This window comes from Hemicordylus capensis, chromosome 8 (genome assembly GCF_027244095.1).
Source record: "Hemicordylus capensis ecotype Gifberg chromosome 8, rHemCap1.1.pri, whole genome shotgun sequence".
Lineage (NCBI taxonomy): Eukaryota > Metazoa > Chordata > Lepidosauria > Squamata > Cordylidae > Hemicordylus > Hemicordylus capensis.
In genome coordinates, this window is record NC_069664.1 from 8,698,786 (window position 1) to 8,715,951 (window position 17,166).

Here is a 17,166-nt window from a genome sequence, read left to right on the forward strand (position 1 = left end):
GTGTCTGTGTAAACAGAAGGGACGCAAGCCGGGGGATGGAGTCATTGCTCAGTGGCAGAGCATCTGCTTTGCAGGGGAGGGACCCCGATTCATTCCCTGGCAGCATCTCCAGTTCGGCCTGGCAAAGACTCTTGGCCGGGGTCTTTCCCAGAGAGCTGCTGCCAGGCAATACCGAGTTAGCCAGGCCAAGGGTCTGACTCCCCATAAGGCAGCTTCCTATAGTCTAGATGCATAAGTGCCCCATTGAAATTAGGGGGATGAGAAGCATCTCTGTCGAAGTGATTGACAAGTCCGGTCACTTCTCGTGGCAAACGCACGATAGTGTGCGTTTGCCAGTGTTAAAATGTTTGGCTACTGGTTGGTCTAATTTTTTTTGGTAATGATTGCAGACTTGTGATTACGGAAGTGTTTACCTAGGTCATTTGTTGTCTTACTCATGTATTGAATATTGCATCCTGGTTGTTTGCACGTGCACATTGCACCAGGTAGATCATATAAGAACAGCCCCGTTGGATCAGGCCCAAGACCGTTCTAGTCCAGCATCCTGTTTTGCTCAGTGGCTCACCAGATGCCCCTGAGAAGCCCACAGGCAAGAGCTGAGGGCATGCCCTCTTTCTGTTGCTCTCCTGCAACTGGTATTGAGGCATCTTACCTCTGAGGCTGGAGGGTGGACTATAATAACCATTGATAGACCTGTCCTCCATGAATTTGTCCAAGCCTCTTTTAAAGCCATCCAAGCTAGTGGCCATCACCACATCACGTGGCAGGGAATTCCATGGATTAATTATGCATTGTGTGAAAAAGTACTTCCTTTTGTCAGTCCTTGGCTGGATCTCTGTTACAGGATCCAGCCTGATGACAGGCTAGATCACATTGCAGGATCTCTAATCAATGATCTGTTTGGTTTCATACAATATTTCCATCCTAATACTCTTGAAAGTAGATGTGCGTCATAGACAGACACAGTTGGCATATAATTTTGAATCACGACAGCGTGTGACATGTCCGCAACAGCCAGTCCTAGACTGCTGAACACTCCATCATCATGGACATACTATAACTGCTACTGCAGTTTCTGTAACACCAGAGCAACCGAAAAAGGTGGAAGCCGAAATGTCTTGCACATTATACTTCTGTTTGTTAACCAACAGTAAATTTATACACACACACACACACACACACACACACACACACACACACGTATGAAAAGATGACTAACAGAGACAGATGAAATCAGATTTTAGTTGTATGTATTGACTTACACCTTCGACAACAACAGATGGATTAAAAAAAAGTTTGTGTGAGCACGCACAGCTCACGAAGTGGCGGTTAAGAGCGCTGTCTTAACAAGAGTACCAGGACAAGAAAAGAATGATGGGCAGATATTGCAGGAAGATGTTGCAGATCTTGTATTATCCTCCAGGTCCCGTTCATGAGTGGAAGGGCCTTGAGTCTCTATATCCGAAGGTTTTCTCATTTGTCCAGTTTCTCATTTATTTATGTATTGTTCCATTACTATACTGCTTTTCATTAAAAAATACCCCCTAATATAATTAAAACAATATACAATTAAAAGTACATTGTTCAATGTATAATGACATGTACAATTGTTTAGTGTACAATTAAAAGACAGCCACCTAATCGTGCAACGGGGAAATGACTTGATTAGCAAGCCAGAGGTTGCTGGTTCCGATCCCCGCTGGTATGTTTCCCAGACTATGGGAAACACCTCTATCGGGCAGCAGCGATATAGGAAGATGCTGAAAGGCATCGTCTCATACTGCGCAGGAAATGGCAATGGTCAACCCCTCCTGTATTCTACCAAAGACAAGCACATGGCTCTGTGGTGGCCAGGAGTCGACACTGACTCGACGGCACACTTATACCTTTACAATTAAAAGTACAAATATTAAATATAAAAATAATTGATTTCTATTTAAAAGTTTAAAAACCTGTATAAAATAGTAACACCCAAAACACAAAGCAGCAGCAGTAAAAACAGTGTAAAAGCTTGGGTGAAGAGTGTCTTTACTTGTTGGGTGTCTTTACTTGTTTTCTAAAAACTGCTGTCCTGGCACTAGGCAAAGAAATAATAATAATAATAATAATAATAATAATAATAATAATAATTATTATTATTATTATTATTATTATTATTATTATTATTTTACATTTATATCTCAAATGGTAAGGAGGGACACTGAAAGACTCTTAAGAACAATTTGTGTTTAAGGCTATCATTAATTTTATTTTGCATGGCCTGCTAGGAGCTCTCTGGAATGACACTAACGTGCCCTCTCACACAGTTTGGCTTCCGGGCCACCACTTTGTGAGGTATGGTACACATCAACAAACAGGGTGCATAATTATTGCCTTGCTGGATCAGGTGTGGCTACTCCAGAAGTTTGGGCTGATAAACCCCCTGGAAGTCTGGAGGAGTTCCTACGGGTGGTTGTTGCTGTGGAATAAGGACGGCTGGTGCACTCAACAGTCAAGCATTTCTGTGCTGATTCTGGTGTGTCTCCTTTCCTGCCCATCTGTAGACTGGTGATTATGGAAAAACCTGGGGGAAGTTTTTGACACGCACTCAAAGCCAGCCTCTCCTACAAGGTGCCTCATTGCTGACCTTGTTTTTGTTCTCCTCCTGACCATGGTTGGATTTGGCGCAGTGTACAGTTCTGAGGAATCCTGTAATTGGAGCAAACCTGATAGGGATGTCCACGAATTTTGCCCGAATTGAGTTGAATGCAAATCGATTTGAATCCGAAACTATTGAACAGAGTGGAGATTTTCTTGAATCGATTCGAATTCACCCAAAGTCGAATTTAATAGTTGTACGAGTGAATAATGTGTGAATGGGCCTCTGATGATTACTAAAACTGAGAAAATGTTGACCCTTGAGAGAGCGCTTGACAATCCGGGAGAGACATTCACACTGAGTTAGGTGCCATGTTAGGTGTACATTGGCCCGATGCTGCTTTACACAGGAACATAGGAAGCTGCCTTATACTGACTCAGAGCTTTGGTCCATCTAGCTCAGTATTGTCCACACTGACTGGCAGCAGTTTCTTCCAGGTTTCAGGCAGGAGTCTTTTCCAGTCCTGCCTGGAAATGCTGCCAGGGATGGAACCTGGGACCTTCTGCAGCAAGCAGATGCTTTACAATTGAACGGGAGCCCCGTCCTCTAAGGGCAATATCTGACAGCAGACAGTGCTCATATGTAGTCACACATCCAAATGCAAGCCAGGGTAGACCCTCCTTAACCAAGGGAGATGCCAGGGCGCGAACCTGGGACCTGCTACATGCAAGCATGCAGATGGTCTTCCGCAAGGTGTCCCACTGCACAGAGCTGATGGGAGTGTTTTCATTCTTTAACGTTTCCCTTTCCCTTCCTCTCTAGGTTTTCAGTCATTATCACATTTGTCTGCCTATGAAATTACAGTCCCCAGGAGAATAACGAGAGAAGGGCGAGAAGCATCCAGTTCCTTCTCGGCGCAGGTATTTCCGATGGAGTGGTCACCATCGAAGGGTTACTTCCTCCTTTGTATGCAAGTCCTATCCATGGCAGCCCCCCTCTTTGTTCAGGAAACCTGGGGTGGGGGGCACAGAACCCCACCCACTGGCCACAGTTCTTTGGTAGCCATATATTCAGCTTTCATGGGGAAAGGATCGTGCCCCTGTACACCACAGGCATGGGAACCACTCATGTCAGGATAAAGGAGTGGGGAGGAGGGACTGTCTCTGGCACCCTCTGTCCCCCACAGGGCACCTCCCCCTCCGGTCGGACTTGGGGTCCAGGTGTGTTGTCATCTCCACATACTGACCCATCATACTCTTCCCCCTGCATCATCACATAGGAAGCTGCCTTCTACCGAGTCAGACCTGTGGTCCATCTAGCTCAGTATTGACTACACTGACTGGCAGCAGCTTCTCCAAGGATTCAGGCAGGAGTCTCTCCAAGCCCTACCTGGAGATGCTGCCAGGGATTCAATCTGGGGCCTTCTGCATGCAAGTGTGCAGATGCTCTTCCATTGGGTATGGCCCCATCACCTTGAGGATATATCACAGCGTTCATATGTAGTCGCCCATCCAAATTCAAACTAGGGCAGACCCTGCTTAGCAAGGGGCGATTCATGCCCGCTACCACAAGACCAGCTCCGCTCCCCTCGGAAACTAAGGTTTTTGTAGCTCTAACTTGAGAGGGTATCTGAACAGATAACCATATTTAGAGGCTGCTGGAGATAGAAGAGAACTTGGCAAGCTGAGTATGAGATAAGAGAAATTGAAAATAGGCAAGTAGTTTGAAACCATAGTTTAACACAGAAGTTGCCAGGGTTGATAAAAATCAATTTTAAAAAATTTAAATGGATTTTTAAAATTTAAATGGATATTTTTTTAAAAAAATCATAAAGAACCCAGCCAACGCGATCATCATGAGTATTATATCATAATTACATTCTATGAACATGTTAACAGCCGTATTGTATTGTATTGATGTATTAATTAAAAGATTTAATATACCACCCAATCCACAGACTCAGGGTGGTGTACAAAACAAGAATAGCATCCGAGATTTAAAAACAACACAAAACAAAAATAAATTAAAGGGCAAACACCTGGCAGAAAAGAAATGTCTTCAATAAGGTTTTAAAGGCTGAAAGGGAGGAGGCAGACTGAATCTGGGACGGTGGGGGGGGGAGAGTTCCAGAGTGAAGGGGCAGCAACAGAGAAAGCCCTTCCATGGGCCCTCATACTATGGACCTCTCTGAGACCAGAGACCGAAAGACGGGCAACCTAGGAAGATCTCACAGGACGAGGCAGGACTGGCCGAGAGAGGCAGTATTGAAGGTAAACGGGCGCTAAGCCCTGAAGGGTTTTAAAGGTGAGAACCAGCACTTTGAATTGGACCCGGAAGCAAACAGGTAACCAGTGCAATGACCACAAGAGAGGGGTCACACTGTCATATCTCCTAGTGCCCATGAGTAGGCGGGCCGCTGCATTCTGGATGACCAACTGAAGCTTCCGGGTCGTCTTCAAAGGCAACCCCAGGTAGAGCGCATGACAGTAATCCAGACGAGAGATGACAAAAGTATGAGTTACCGTTGCCAGGGCCAAACCCGATTTTGGGGCTTTTAATTACCGTAAACTGTTTAATTGCTGTTTTAAATTTTTTTAAAATTGTTAATTGTTATATTCTTTTAATTTGTTTTAGCTTTTTATTGTTTTAGTGGTTTGTTTTAATTGTAAACCGCCCTGAGCCATTTCGGAAGGGCGGTATATAAATCAAATAAATAAATAAATATAAATAAATATAAATAAATAAATACATATGTGGAGATGAGAGATAACAGACCTGGTCAGTGCAGGTGGTGTACATGCGGCATGCTTGCACACACCCCCAGAGTGCAAAGACCTTGCTCCCACCCTGCTCTTAAGTGCAAACACAAAGAAGGTCAATGAATGAGTAGAGGATTTTGTGGGGATGGAATAGATCTGAGCAAGGAGGAGGAGTCTGGATAGAGATGCGTGGGATGGGGAAGCCAGTGGACGAGAAAGTGAAACCCAAGGTGAACAGAACATATTAATGCATCCTGAGGACACTCTGAATATATTCTCAATTGTAAATGGGAAACACCTATCATGGCAGCAGGCTGTAAGAGACCCCATTTCGCAATATTTTGATGAAGTCCCTGTATCTGTGGGTAAGGTTGTCATGCGTGCAAAATGCAAACAGTGCAACAATGGAATGCAAGGCCCACTTGCCCAAATGAAACCGCATTCCAAGAAGTGTGTACCTACCTCCTATAAATGAAACCTACATCTATCTCCAATGTAAAGTGTGCCCGCCCGCAAGTCGGTGTCGACTCCTGGCACCCACAGAGCCCTGTGGTTGTCTTTGGTAGAATACAGGAGGGGTTGACCATTGCCTCCTCCTCTATCAGTATGAAAAGATGCCTTTCAGCATCTTCCTATATCACTGCTGCCCGATATAGGTGTTTCCCATAGTCTGGGAACATACCAGTGGGGATTCAAACCGGCAACCTCTGGCTTGCTAGTCAAATCCTTTCCCCGCTGCACCATTAGGTGGCTATATCTCTAATGTACTAAGGTTATATCAGACAACAAGAATATACTTTTATAGAAAATTATGATTAAACAGAAACGCCCTGACTAGTAATTTAAATTGTGATTTACATCATTAAAATTGAGTCTTTCTGTGAAGCAATTTAAATCGATTTGATTTAAATCAAATCATCCCTGGGGGTAGCCAACCTTGCAGCCCCATTATACACCATTGTGGCCGGGAATGATGTCATCCAAGAACATGGAAGTTGGGAACCCCAGGTTTTTATGCAAGCTGCCATTTGGAGTGCTGTCTGCATGGAGCCAATATTTATTTATTTATTTGATATAATATAAGCCTGCTTCGTGTGTTGATCACCAAGCACATGATTCACAGTTGATGCCTGGAGCAGTTGCTGAAACGTTCTCTCCTCCTGCTTTTCAGGATAAGTTATCGTATGTCATTGAAGTTGAAGGAAATGAGTATATAATCCATCTAGAAAAAAACAAGTAAGTGACTATTTCTGTTCTGCCGCTCTAGGCTGACTTCCTGGCTGACTGGAATAGGCACATCCAGCCCTAGCCTTGATTACACAAGTGATCTGTGAAATGCTCAGTGTACAGTCTCCGGCAGAGCCGGCCAAAAACACAACAACAGCCCGAACAAGGCTTGATAGAAGTTTCCCACCCATCCTCTCTGCTTCCCTTCTGAATGCCAGCAAAGCATTTTTGGTTTAGCCTTCACAATAACATGCTCTTTCCTCTTTTTTCATTACCTCTTTCCCTGAAGGTTGGAGATGTCCATTAGCTGCTCTCCTAAGTATGAGCAGGGTTCAGCTATTTGTTGTGACATCAGTTACAAAAGGCCTGACAAAAGTTGCATTTATGCCACAAAATGCATATATTTTATGAAATACTTTGGCTGGCATCCTGATGATGATAATGATGGTTACGAGAAATACATATATTCGTATCTTAACTACTGCAGATTAATGCGACACTGGTACAGGATCATTGTATTGGTGCAGCCAGGAATTCTCAAATTTAGCCTCAGCTCACTAGCCAGCCATGATGTGTGGTCACCGCCACCAACCCACTCTACCTTCCCCTCAGATCCTTTTTGGGACACAGACAAAGGTCTTAGGGAGGGATTTGGGTCTTTGATCTTTGCAGCTGGAGCTAGCTGCTCCTTACCTTCTCAAAAATGGAAGTGGGAAGGAGACCTCTGGGGTATCATAGGACATAGGAAGCTGCCATATACTGAGTCAGACGATTGGTCTATCTAACTCAGCATTGTCTTCAGACTGGCAGCGGCTTCTCCAAGGTTGCAGGCAGGAATCTCTCTCAGCCCTATCTGGGAGATGCTGCCAGGGAGGGAACTTGGGACCTAGATGCTCTCCCATTCATAAGCAGCCAGGGCTGACCCTGCTTAGCTAAGGGGACAAGTCATGCTTGCTATCACAAGACCAGCTCTCCTCTCCATCTGTGTGGTCCTGGTCGTCTTGCTTGTTGGAGGCCTGGGGGCACTCAGCGAGTGGATTAGTAGATGCCTGTGTCTGCAGTGTTAATCAACACCAGTTGCTAGTTAAAATCAAGGTACAAGGAGGGGAAAGTGATTCTGTGCTAGCCATGATCTGGGTAAAGCAAGGCAGACCGTACTTTTCCTCCCTCCTCGATGCAGTGCTGGTTAGCCACACACACACCCCCCCAGGTAGTGCCTGGCACATGATCACTTCCCTCTCCTACCTGGAATTTTGATGAGACGGCTGCTTCTCTGGAGCACACAGGGGCATGCATCCTGGCTTCTCCTTCCCAGCTGTCGGTCATGAGAACAAGCCCGCTTGATCTCGGCATGTCCTTTCTGACATCAGAAGTCAGGCTTGCATTTGTGCTTGGGGAACTGATGGAGAAACAAGCAGTTCTTCATGTGTGAAGCTGTTACTGGTTGGAGCAGGCGAGCAGAGAGATGGGGTTAGACCCACCCGGGTGGGCACACATGGCCCTCCAGCTATTGTAGAATTGCAACTCCCGTCTTTTTATTGTGGCTGGGGAAGATGGGATTTGTAGTTCAACAACAGCTGGAGGGCCCTGTTTGCCCACCCCCTGGATTAGGGTCAGACTGTGGAACTGTCTGTGTCTTTTGACTTTATGCATTTTTCCTCTCAAACTTCCCCCTTCGTTCAGGATTTATTTTTACATTTCCCTTATCAGAAAATTCAATTCAGTTCCTTTATCACAATCGCAGACCAGATTTGAAAAGTAAATACTTCTCTCTTGTTTCCCCTCAACCCTTTCAGAGGGCTTTTGCCCAAAGACTTCACGGTGTATACGTACAGTGAAAATGGAACACTGCAGTCTAAAATTCCAGATATTCAGGTACTTTTGCACCGTTTGCTTGTTATGTTTACTGCACATGCAGTGTACACATGATAGATGACCTACACATGTGTACTGTTGTTCACATGCTACATCCAACACATGCACCACACAGTCTGTTTTCCACATTTTCAAGGGGTTTGGTTCCTGTGTTGATTTTTAAAAAATGATCGCAGGTACAGAACGGGGAAGTAACTTGACTAGCAATCAAGAGGTTGCCAGTTCAGATCTGTGCTGGTATGTTTCCCAGACTACGGGAAACACCTATATCGGGCAGCAGTGATATAGGAAGATGCTGAAAGGTATCTCACACTGCACGGGAGGAGGCAGTGGTCAACCCCTCCTGTATTCCACCAAAGACAACCACAGACAACCACAACCACAATGTTGCATGTGAAAAACCACGTGGATCAAAAATCTGATCTGGAAACAGATCAGGAGTCCATTCACACATTCAGCAGAGTCAAGTGTTATAGCTCTTTTTGGATTGTGCTTTAGCATGCTGCTGGGTTGGGACTGCACACAGGAATACTCCTTGCAGAAAGGAAAGAAGGGTATAGATGGGGTTCTTATTCCCAACATGTTTTAATATTCTGCTATCTGTTCCTAAAATGCACTAAAAGTGGGTCAACAATCCTCCATCACTGCTGTTGATTCAGTTTTTGTTTACTTGACTCAGATGCAGCTGTGAAGGATTTCTGAGCAGTTCTTGCTATATTTTAGGAATAAATATAATACAGATGGGCCTCCTTACTCGCGGATCCATTATCTGCGGTCTTGTGTATCCACAGTTGGGGAAATGACACCCTACCTCTGCATATGTGGGGAAAAACCATGTTGACCTTGTCTATCCGTGGGTCAGACGTGGTCAGAAATGACTGCAGAGGTCATTTCTGGCCACCATTTTAGAACTTGGCGCCACAAAATGGCTCCCATTTTTGAAAGGAAAAAAGTGTGATTTTGGGCCATTTGGGGGGCACAACGTGACTCAGGGGGAGCAGCAGAGACAGGTAAGGAGCTCCCCCCATGAGAATTGGCCAGTTTTCAGCTGGTTTTCAGTCATTTTCGGCCAATTTGGGGGCATTTTCAGCTGAAAATGGCCAATTGGGAACGTAACCTCCGTGATCTCGTAGGGATCAATATTTCCTTATTCGTGGATTCTTTATCCATGGCACAGCCGCAGAACAGAACCCCCGCAAATAAGGCAGTCCACCTCTGTGTTCCTTGAAAAGGATGATTCCCAATGCATTTCAGTAAAAATAAATCCAGGGAGCTGTTTTCTTTCCGTATTGGACACTTCTTGTAGCTTCTTTTGATTCCTTGTTTTGCATGCTTCACCTTTGCTCTACCACTGAACTATGGCCCCTCCTTGTGAAAATGCCTCTCATTCTGCACAGATTCTGTGTAAGGCATTCTAATACCCAGTTTATATTTTCAAGAGTCTCTGGGATCATGCTTGCTTGCTAACGGCCACAGACATCTTCTTATGAAATGTTCCTTAGGGCAGGGAACAGAGCAGAAGTCTGTACAGCCTCTCTCCTAATGGGTTCTTCTCGGATAGCTGAATGTTTCCAGATTCTAGGCTGCTGTGGTTCTGAGGTATTACTAGCAAGTGTTGAGTTCTGCGGGGCAAACCAGTTGATCCAAAGGCATTCTCCTGTAGTGCCAAGGGCTTGTTCTGTCAGTTGAAGAAGACAGATGGTTGCTATGTGGGAGTTCTTTTGCAGGGATTCATGCTGCATCTTGTGGCTGTGTGTTTGGGTGGGGGAATGGGATGGAGTATGGATTGATTAGTTTACAGGTATTTCAGAAGCTGGCAAGAATCTAGTCAGTATCATACATACATTTTTATTCTTTGTTGTAAATAACTCCAAAAACGGTCCAAAAGACACCAAAAGCGAGCGGTGGGGTGGGGAATGTAGGGACATAGGAAGCTGCCATATACTAAGTCAGACCATTAGTCTATCTAGCTCAGTATTGTGTTCACAGACTGGCAGCAGCTTCTCCAAGGTTGTAGGCAGGAATCTCTCTCAGCCCTATCTGGAGATGCCACCAGGGAGGGAACTTGGAACCTTCTGCTCTTCCCAGAGTGGCTCCATCCCGGGAGGGGAATATCTTCCAGTGCTGCTCACACATCAAGTCTCCCATTCATATGCAACCAGGGCGGACCCTGCTTAGCTAAGGGGACCAGTCATGCTTGCTAGCACAAGACCAGCTCTCCTCTCAAAAAACTGGTTCAAGTAAAACATTTCTTTTACACAAAAAATACTAACTCAGAACAGTTGCTTACAGAGCAGGTCAGGGAAAATAAAAAGCTGGAGAAATGTAATTACTACCTGCCTCTGTACAGGTCTCTACTCAGAGCGCTTTTGTACTTTCTTACTTGTTGCTGGGCAGATTTGTCGTTCTGAGTATTGCACAGGTCTGGGGCTCAGTGCAGTTGGGCTCCTTCTTTTCTCCAGTGGTTTCTGCTTGAAGGCTTCTCTTCTTCTTTTTGCTGGCTGCTGACTCTCTGCAGTGCAGATTACCAAAGTCTGCTGCCAGGTCTCACTCTCCAGGACTCCCTCCCAGGACTCTGCCTTCCCTCTCTAAACACTCCCCATATATGCAATTTCTCTGCCCATCAGTTCCTCAGCCCAGCCAATCAGAACCAACAAAAAAATCCCCTCTCTTTTAAAAAAAATCTCATTTCCCTCCCAAAACCAACTGTCAAATGCTAAACCGAAAGTGAAACAAGAATGCACTTTTGACCCTCTCAGCCTTCTCCATGCACAGGGATTTGCAACCACAGGAATCTATTTACAACAATGAAGTTTTGGCAACATAATATCATGCAATTCATTTATCAGGGCTTGTTTACAAGAAGGGCTTTGGGAATATTAATAACAATGCAGGGGCTTATATACAGAAAGCAGGGGCGTAGCAAGGCCCCACTGAAGCTCACCTCATGAAGTAAAGGAATCTTAAACGAGGCTGAATAGTGGTAACAAAAAGCATATTAAAATTTATATAGAATTCTTCTATGTCACTATCAGATTAAGTTCCTGTTTAAGATCTAATTTTTAGGAGCTATTGTTTTGTCATGATAATTATGTATTATATTACTGCTGGTTTATTTTGCTTTTAATCTTGTTTTAATTTTTGTATGTTTTCTGTATGGCCTATGGCTGCAATAAACTGATTCATTCAAATTTATATATATTTATATATTTAATATATATTTATATATTTAATATATACCTATATATAGGTGTGTGTGTGTGTGTACACACACCCCTATGTGCCACAATAGAACATCATCCTAAATTAATTTTTAAAAGGTTTTGTACATTGTGGACGATGCAAGTCATTAAATGGTACTAGAGAAAGACATGCTGTTCTGGTAGCTCCAGATCTGAACACTCACATCAATTTCGGATACAACTGAAGGAAGCCCGGGCGGGTGCGCGGCTGGGGGAATCAGTCATGTGACTTGCCTGTGCGGGGGGCAAGGCAGTGGGCCCCCAGACAACTGTCTCCCCTTGCCCTATTTTAGTTACGCCCCTGACAGAAAGCCTTGTTCCTTCACAGTGATAGTGCCACCAAAAATAACAATGTTCTCTTCCCACCCCCTTGTGTTTAATATTATTATTTTTTCCCCTGCCCCTTAGGACCACTGCCACTATCAGGGATATGTCGAAGGATCCTTGAATTCCATGGTTGCTGTCAGCACTTGCTTTGGACTCAGGTAACAAGCATGTCCTTGGTGTTCCTTCCAAAATGAAAGTGGAGGCGTAGTTCTGCAAAAATGACTGCAGTTTTAATGCAATGGTTTGGGAGTAAGGATAAAGAAGGAGGAATAACACTGGGAAAGCTGGAAGTGCACCAAGACTACCTCCTATTTTCCATTTCTGGGTAGGACGACATTGCCAGCAGTCACTATGAGCATTCATCCCCTCAGATGGTGCTGATGACGTTGGAAATTGTGCAATCTAAATTCATCAGGGCAGTTCTTAGAGCCCCCAGATGCTCTTCTGATGCAGCACTGAAACTCGAATTGGGGATTCAGAGAATTGAAGCCAGGGCATGGATTCTAATCTTCGTTTATTGGCTTAAGATCAATTTTTCTCCTCAAGGTTGGCTCTCTTTGGTCCTGGCTAATGGATTTCAGTCATCTTGGATGCAAGCTGACCAGAATAAAATCTCAGCCCTGGCCTTCTCTCAAGATTATCTCTTTCTGTTAAGAAAGACACTTGTGGGCTGCACTGTAAACCTTCCCTTCCCCACAGACAAGCAGCATGATATGGGAAGCCCTGCTCCATGAAGCTCCGGAGGGATCTGGGGCCAGAACATGTTGGTCTGGCCTCTGGGCATCCCACAATGCACTGTGCGACATGTGCGATGCATTGGGGGATTCAGTGCTCTAGACGGGTGCTCTATGTGCCAGACGGGTACTCTGTGCGCCCGTCTCTGTCTCTCTGTCTCTCTCTCTGAACTCAGCCGAGATGCACGATACCTGGCAGCCGGGTTAAGGGTACGAGTCAGGAGTGGAGCCAGGCTGGCGGCGGCCCATGTGTGGCCGCTGCCCGGCCCTCTGGCCCTGCCCCCTGCATCTGACACCAGACGCGGCTGGCTAGCCATGCCCCCACATCTGACGTCAGACGCGGAGGCGTGGTCTCCCTCCCAAACGGGGCTGCACGGCCCCATTTGGAAAGGAGATTGGCCCACGCTGCTTTGAGCAATGCAGCGCGGGCTGATCTCTTTCCTAAACAGGGCCGTGCAACCCCGTTTGGGAGGGAGATCGATCGTCTCCCACAAGGCTCAGATTGACAAGGCTCTGGAGTGAGTGAGGGAAGCATTGGCAAAGCCTAATCAGAACGAGGGTAGGAAGAAAGCATTGTTCAAGCCTAATTGGAGGGAGGGCTATGCTTTCTATCCTTACTCTGGAGCTCCAAGTGTGTCTGTGTGTGTCTGTGTGTGTCTGTGGTGGGATGGTGGTGGCAGAAAATGGTACCCACCTTATTTAATTCCTTTATAAGTTCACCCCCTATTTTGCCCCTGTTCAGCCCTTCTGGCCTGAAATCACCAAAATTCATCCTCCCAAATTTGCATCCTATGAGAATAACAAAGTTCGGCAGGGCATTTTGTCTCAATATGAGATTTTTTTAAAAAAACAGTGCAGCATTCAGTCAAGCAACATCCCCACCCCTGTCGTATTTAAGTGGTACAGTCCAGGAAGGACTGTACCATGTGCTATTTGCACACATATGTGCCAGCCTTTTGTTTCCTCCACACAAAGGTGGGTGTTCCACAGTATGTATGTATGTATGTATTTACATGTATATCGTGCTCTTTCCTCCAAGGAGCTCAGAGCAGTGTACATGGTTATGTTTATCCTCACAACAACCCTGTGAGATACATGACTGGCCCAGAGTCACCAAGTGGCTCACCTTTTCTCCACTGGATCATTTCATGATTCTGACATGTGAGGTGATGGTCTTTTGCTAGGGGATTACTGCAAGTTGAAAACATCGCCTATGGAATTGAACCAACAGAGTCGACCTCAGGCTTTCAGCACATCGTCTACCGAATGGAGAACGTGAAGAAAGAGCCAATGGCCTGTGGGGTGGCCGACCCGGATGGGAAATGGGAAAGCACGGAGCAGAACGATGCCTCCAGCATGAACCATCTGCTGAGAGTGAGTATTGCATGCGGATTCTCCTTTTCTTTTTTGCAAATTGGGGCTGCATTTTATATTGACAGATGAACAGAGTGGTAAAGAGCCATATCGAGAAATGCTAGGGATATCTGATCTATTTGCATTTGCTTTGGGGTTCGTTCAGCCTCGAATTCTGGTTGCCAACTAAGCTCTTGGACGGGGCTATATTTTGTTATAGTATGGGTCTGGGGAGTAGAGCTGGTCTTGCTGCAGGGAGCAAGCATGAATTGCCCTCTTTGCTAAGCAGGGTCTGCCCTGGTTTGCATTTGGAGGGGTGACTACCTGTGAGCGCTGCCTCCTGTAAGGTGGAGATGAGGCTGTTGCTCAGTGGTAGAGCATCTGCTTCGCATGCAGAAGGTCCCAGATTCAATCCCTGGCTGCATCTTGGTAGGGCTGGGAAAGATTCCTGCCGGGAACCTGGGATTGCCACTGCCAGTCAGTGTAGACAATGCTGAGCTAGATGGACCAATGCTCTGACTCAGCAGCTTCCTATGTTCCTTGGAGAGCCTCAGGAGCATAAGAAGAAGCGGGCTCAGCCAAAGCTGTTGCTCTTCACACCAGTGGGAAAGGAGCTGTTCCTCTCCCCCATTTTATCCTCCCTTCAATCCTGTCAAGTAGGTCATGCCAAGACCTACTGAGTGGCACCAGTTCACACAGCCAGTTGGCAGCAGAAGGAGGCCTGAATCTGGGTCTTCCTAATTCTCATCAGGCCACCTACAGTAATGGCGCTGTAGGGAAATGACTCGATTAGCAAACCAGAGGTTGCCGGTTTAAATCCCTGCTGGTATGTTTCTCAGACTATGAGAAACACCTATATCAGGCAGCAGCGATATAGGAAGATGATAGGCATCATCTCATACTGGAGGAGGCAGTAGTAAACCCTTCCTGTATTCTACCAAAGACAACCACAGGGCTCTGTGGGCGCCAGGAGTCGACACTGACTCGACGGCACACTTCACTTTAATTCTCATCAGACACTCTGACCACTGCACCGTGCTGCCTCTCTACTTGCTTAGTGTATCTCACTTGCTTAATGCCACCTTGGCCATTTTGGTATACAGGAGAATCCCATTATCCATGGGGGGGGGGTCTGTTCCATGCGGGAGGGTCCATGGATAGCGAAACCGTGGCTAATGGAGCATTAGGGCTGTGGGAACTGGGGGATTAGGTTCGCCAGCCAGCCATAACGTGCTAAAAAAGGGCAGAAATGGGGGGAATGGTGAGGGGGAATGCTCTACTGTGCTCTGTCCCCAGCTATCCAGCAATGCCCCTGAAATGCTGCAATTTTCATTTTTCTTTGAAAATTTGCATCTTTTTTCTTTTTTAAAAAAACAAAAATGAGCCAGAAAATAGCTCCGTTATTCAAAATGGCGGGCGGAAATGACTTCTGAGGTTCCATGACGCAACCTTTATGTGGTGCTCAGTTGGGCCCCTATACAAATTTTGCTCCTCTAAGAAAGGATCCAGTCAGGCTTCCTGGGGGCTCTTTTTCCTGCCCCCAGGTGCACTGCTAACGCGATGCTTCGCCAAGAGACTGGTCTACTAAAGACAGAGGCTAGAGTTTGACTGCTAATTATTTATTATTGGTTGAAACTTCACCTTCAACTGGTAGGGCTTACACTCCTATTCTTGTTGGTTAATTCTCAGTCGCCTTGGTGTTTGGGGATAGTCAACAAACTTTTTAGCTCCAGATTTTTCTACTCGATATGGGTCTTGTGAGAGCAAAAAATTTGGTTCGTCAGTGACTAGAGGACACTGAGTTGCAGACTGAGGCGGCTCTTTCCCCCACTATAGGTCATTAAGGGTCTGGGTGGGTTTTTCTTCTGCACCATATTTGACATCTACCACTTTTTGTAAATTTCAGTGGGTTTTTTCTAGAGCTCGCTTTAATGCTTTTCCGTCAGCTATGCTCAGTGGGAGGTTTCAACATCTACCTGTGGAGGTCCGGCTTTACCCTTGTAAGAGCCAGCATAGCACAGTGGTTAGAGTGTTGGACTAAGACTGAGAAGACCCGAGTTCAAATCCCCATTCAACCATGAAACTCCCTGGGTGACTCTGGGCCAGTTATGTATCTCTCAGCCTAACCTACCTCACAGGGTTGTTGTGAGGATAAAAATAACCACTCTGAGCTCCTCGGAGGAAGAACAGGTTATAAATGTAAATAATAAATAAATAAAAATTCTGGCAAAATTGAAACCATTGCATATATATATATTTTGCATTGTAGATTTTATCGGGATATTAGGCATCGTTTGATTTTTCCCTTGTTAGTTGGGTTTCCAGGACATCCAGATGATTTTTTAGTCAAATTTTTACTTGCCGATAATGATGTTACTATCTCTTATATTGTAGCAAAATCCTGCTATGTAGCCGTCAGGGTGCGTAGTTCCCTGATTAGCTCTTAAGGGGAGCTCAGACTGTTTATGAGGCTGTTGCACTGATGTTCTTACATTTGGTATTCTTTTAACTGGCATTGTTTTGCTACTTGTTCTCTTATTATTGTAATTCTTAGTTTTATCGTTGGTCAGTGACCATAAATAGAATCCGATCCAATCTGACCTCTAAGGCATTTCTGCCCACCCCCAACCCATGGCTATATGAAAATCTAGATGCCGCACTGGATCAAAAAGCAAAACTCTACTCTGTCTAGCATCCTTAACCTTTCTGTTCTCAAAAGGCTACTATAGTAGTTCCAAGAGATAATCTCACCGGAGTTGTTTGTCCAAGAGAACAAGTAGTGTTCTTAAATCCTTGGGGATAGAAAAACTAAGCTTGTACAATGTTTCCCTTGCTAAAGTTCCAGTTATTAATGTATTCAGTATGGAGACGCTGTTCTTTGAAGGAGAAAAATGTGTTTGGGTGTGTTGTTGTTTTTTTAAAAAAGAAACTATTGGTGTGATTTTTAGCAACCATTAGAAATACCTGATGTAGGGATGTGCACGGTCCGGAGAAGTCCGGACCGGCACCGAAGGGGGGCCTTGTTTTTAGGGCGGGGAGGGCTTGCTTAGCCCTCCCGCCTCCTTGCCCCC

General features: G+C 45.4%; 1 protein-coding gene and 1 non-coding gene across 3 annotated transcripts in view; both read left to right on the forward strand.

The window, feature by feature from the left end:
• The window catches only part of ADAM9 (ADAM metallopeptidase domain 9), a 68,694-nt gene that overhangs the window by 14,829 nt on the left and 36,699 nt on the right, over window positions 1–17,166 (forward strand). For both annotated transcript variants that reach the window (XM_053269161.1, XM_053269160.1), the window contains exons 2-6: window positions 3,401–3,498; window positions 6,509–6,573; window positions 8,361–8,439; window positions 12,090–12,166; window positions 13,927–14,116. In XM_053269161.1, coding sequence (XP_053125136.1) covers window positions 3,401–3,498; window positions 6,509–6,573; window positions 8,361–8,439; window positions 12,090–12,166; window positions 13,927–14,116 — 509 coding nt within the window. The remainder of the gene's footprint in view (window positions 1–3,400; window positions 3,499–6,508; window positions 6,574–8,360; window positions 8,440–12,089; window positions 12,167–13,926; window positions 14,117–17,166) is intronic.
• Window positions 14,451–14,522, forward strand: TRNAA-CGC (transfer RNA alanine (anticodon CGC)). Its single transcript has one exon. It is a non-coding gene; the product is annotated as a tRNA-Ala (tRNA).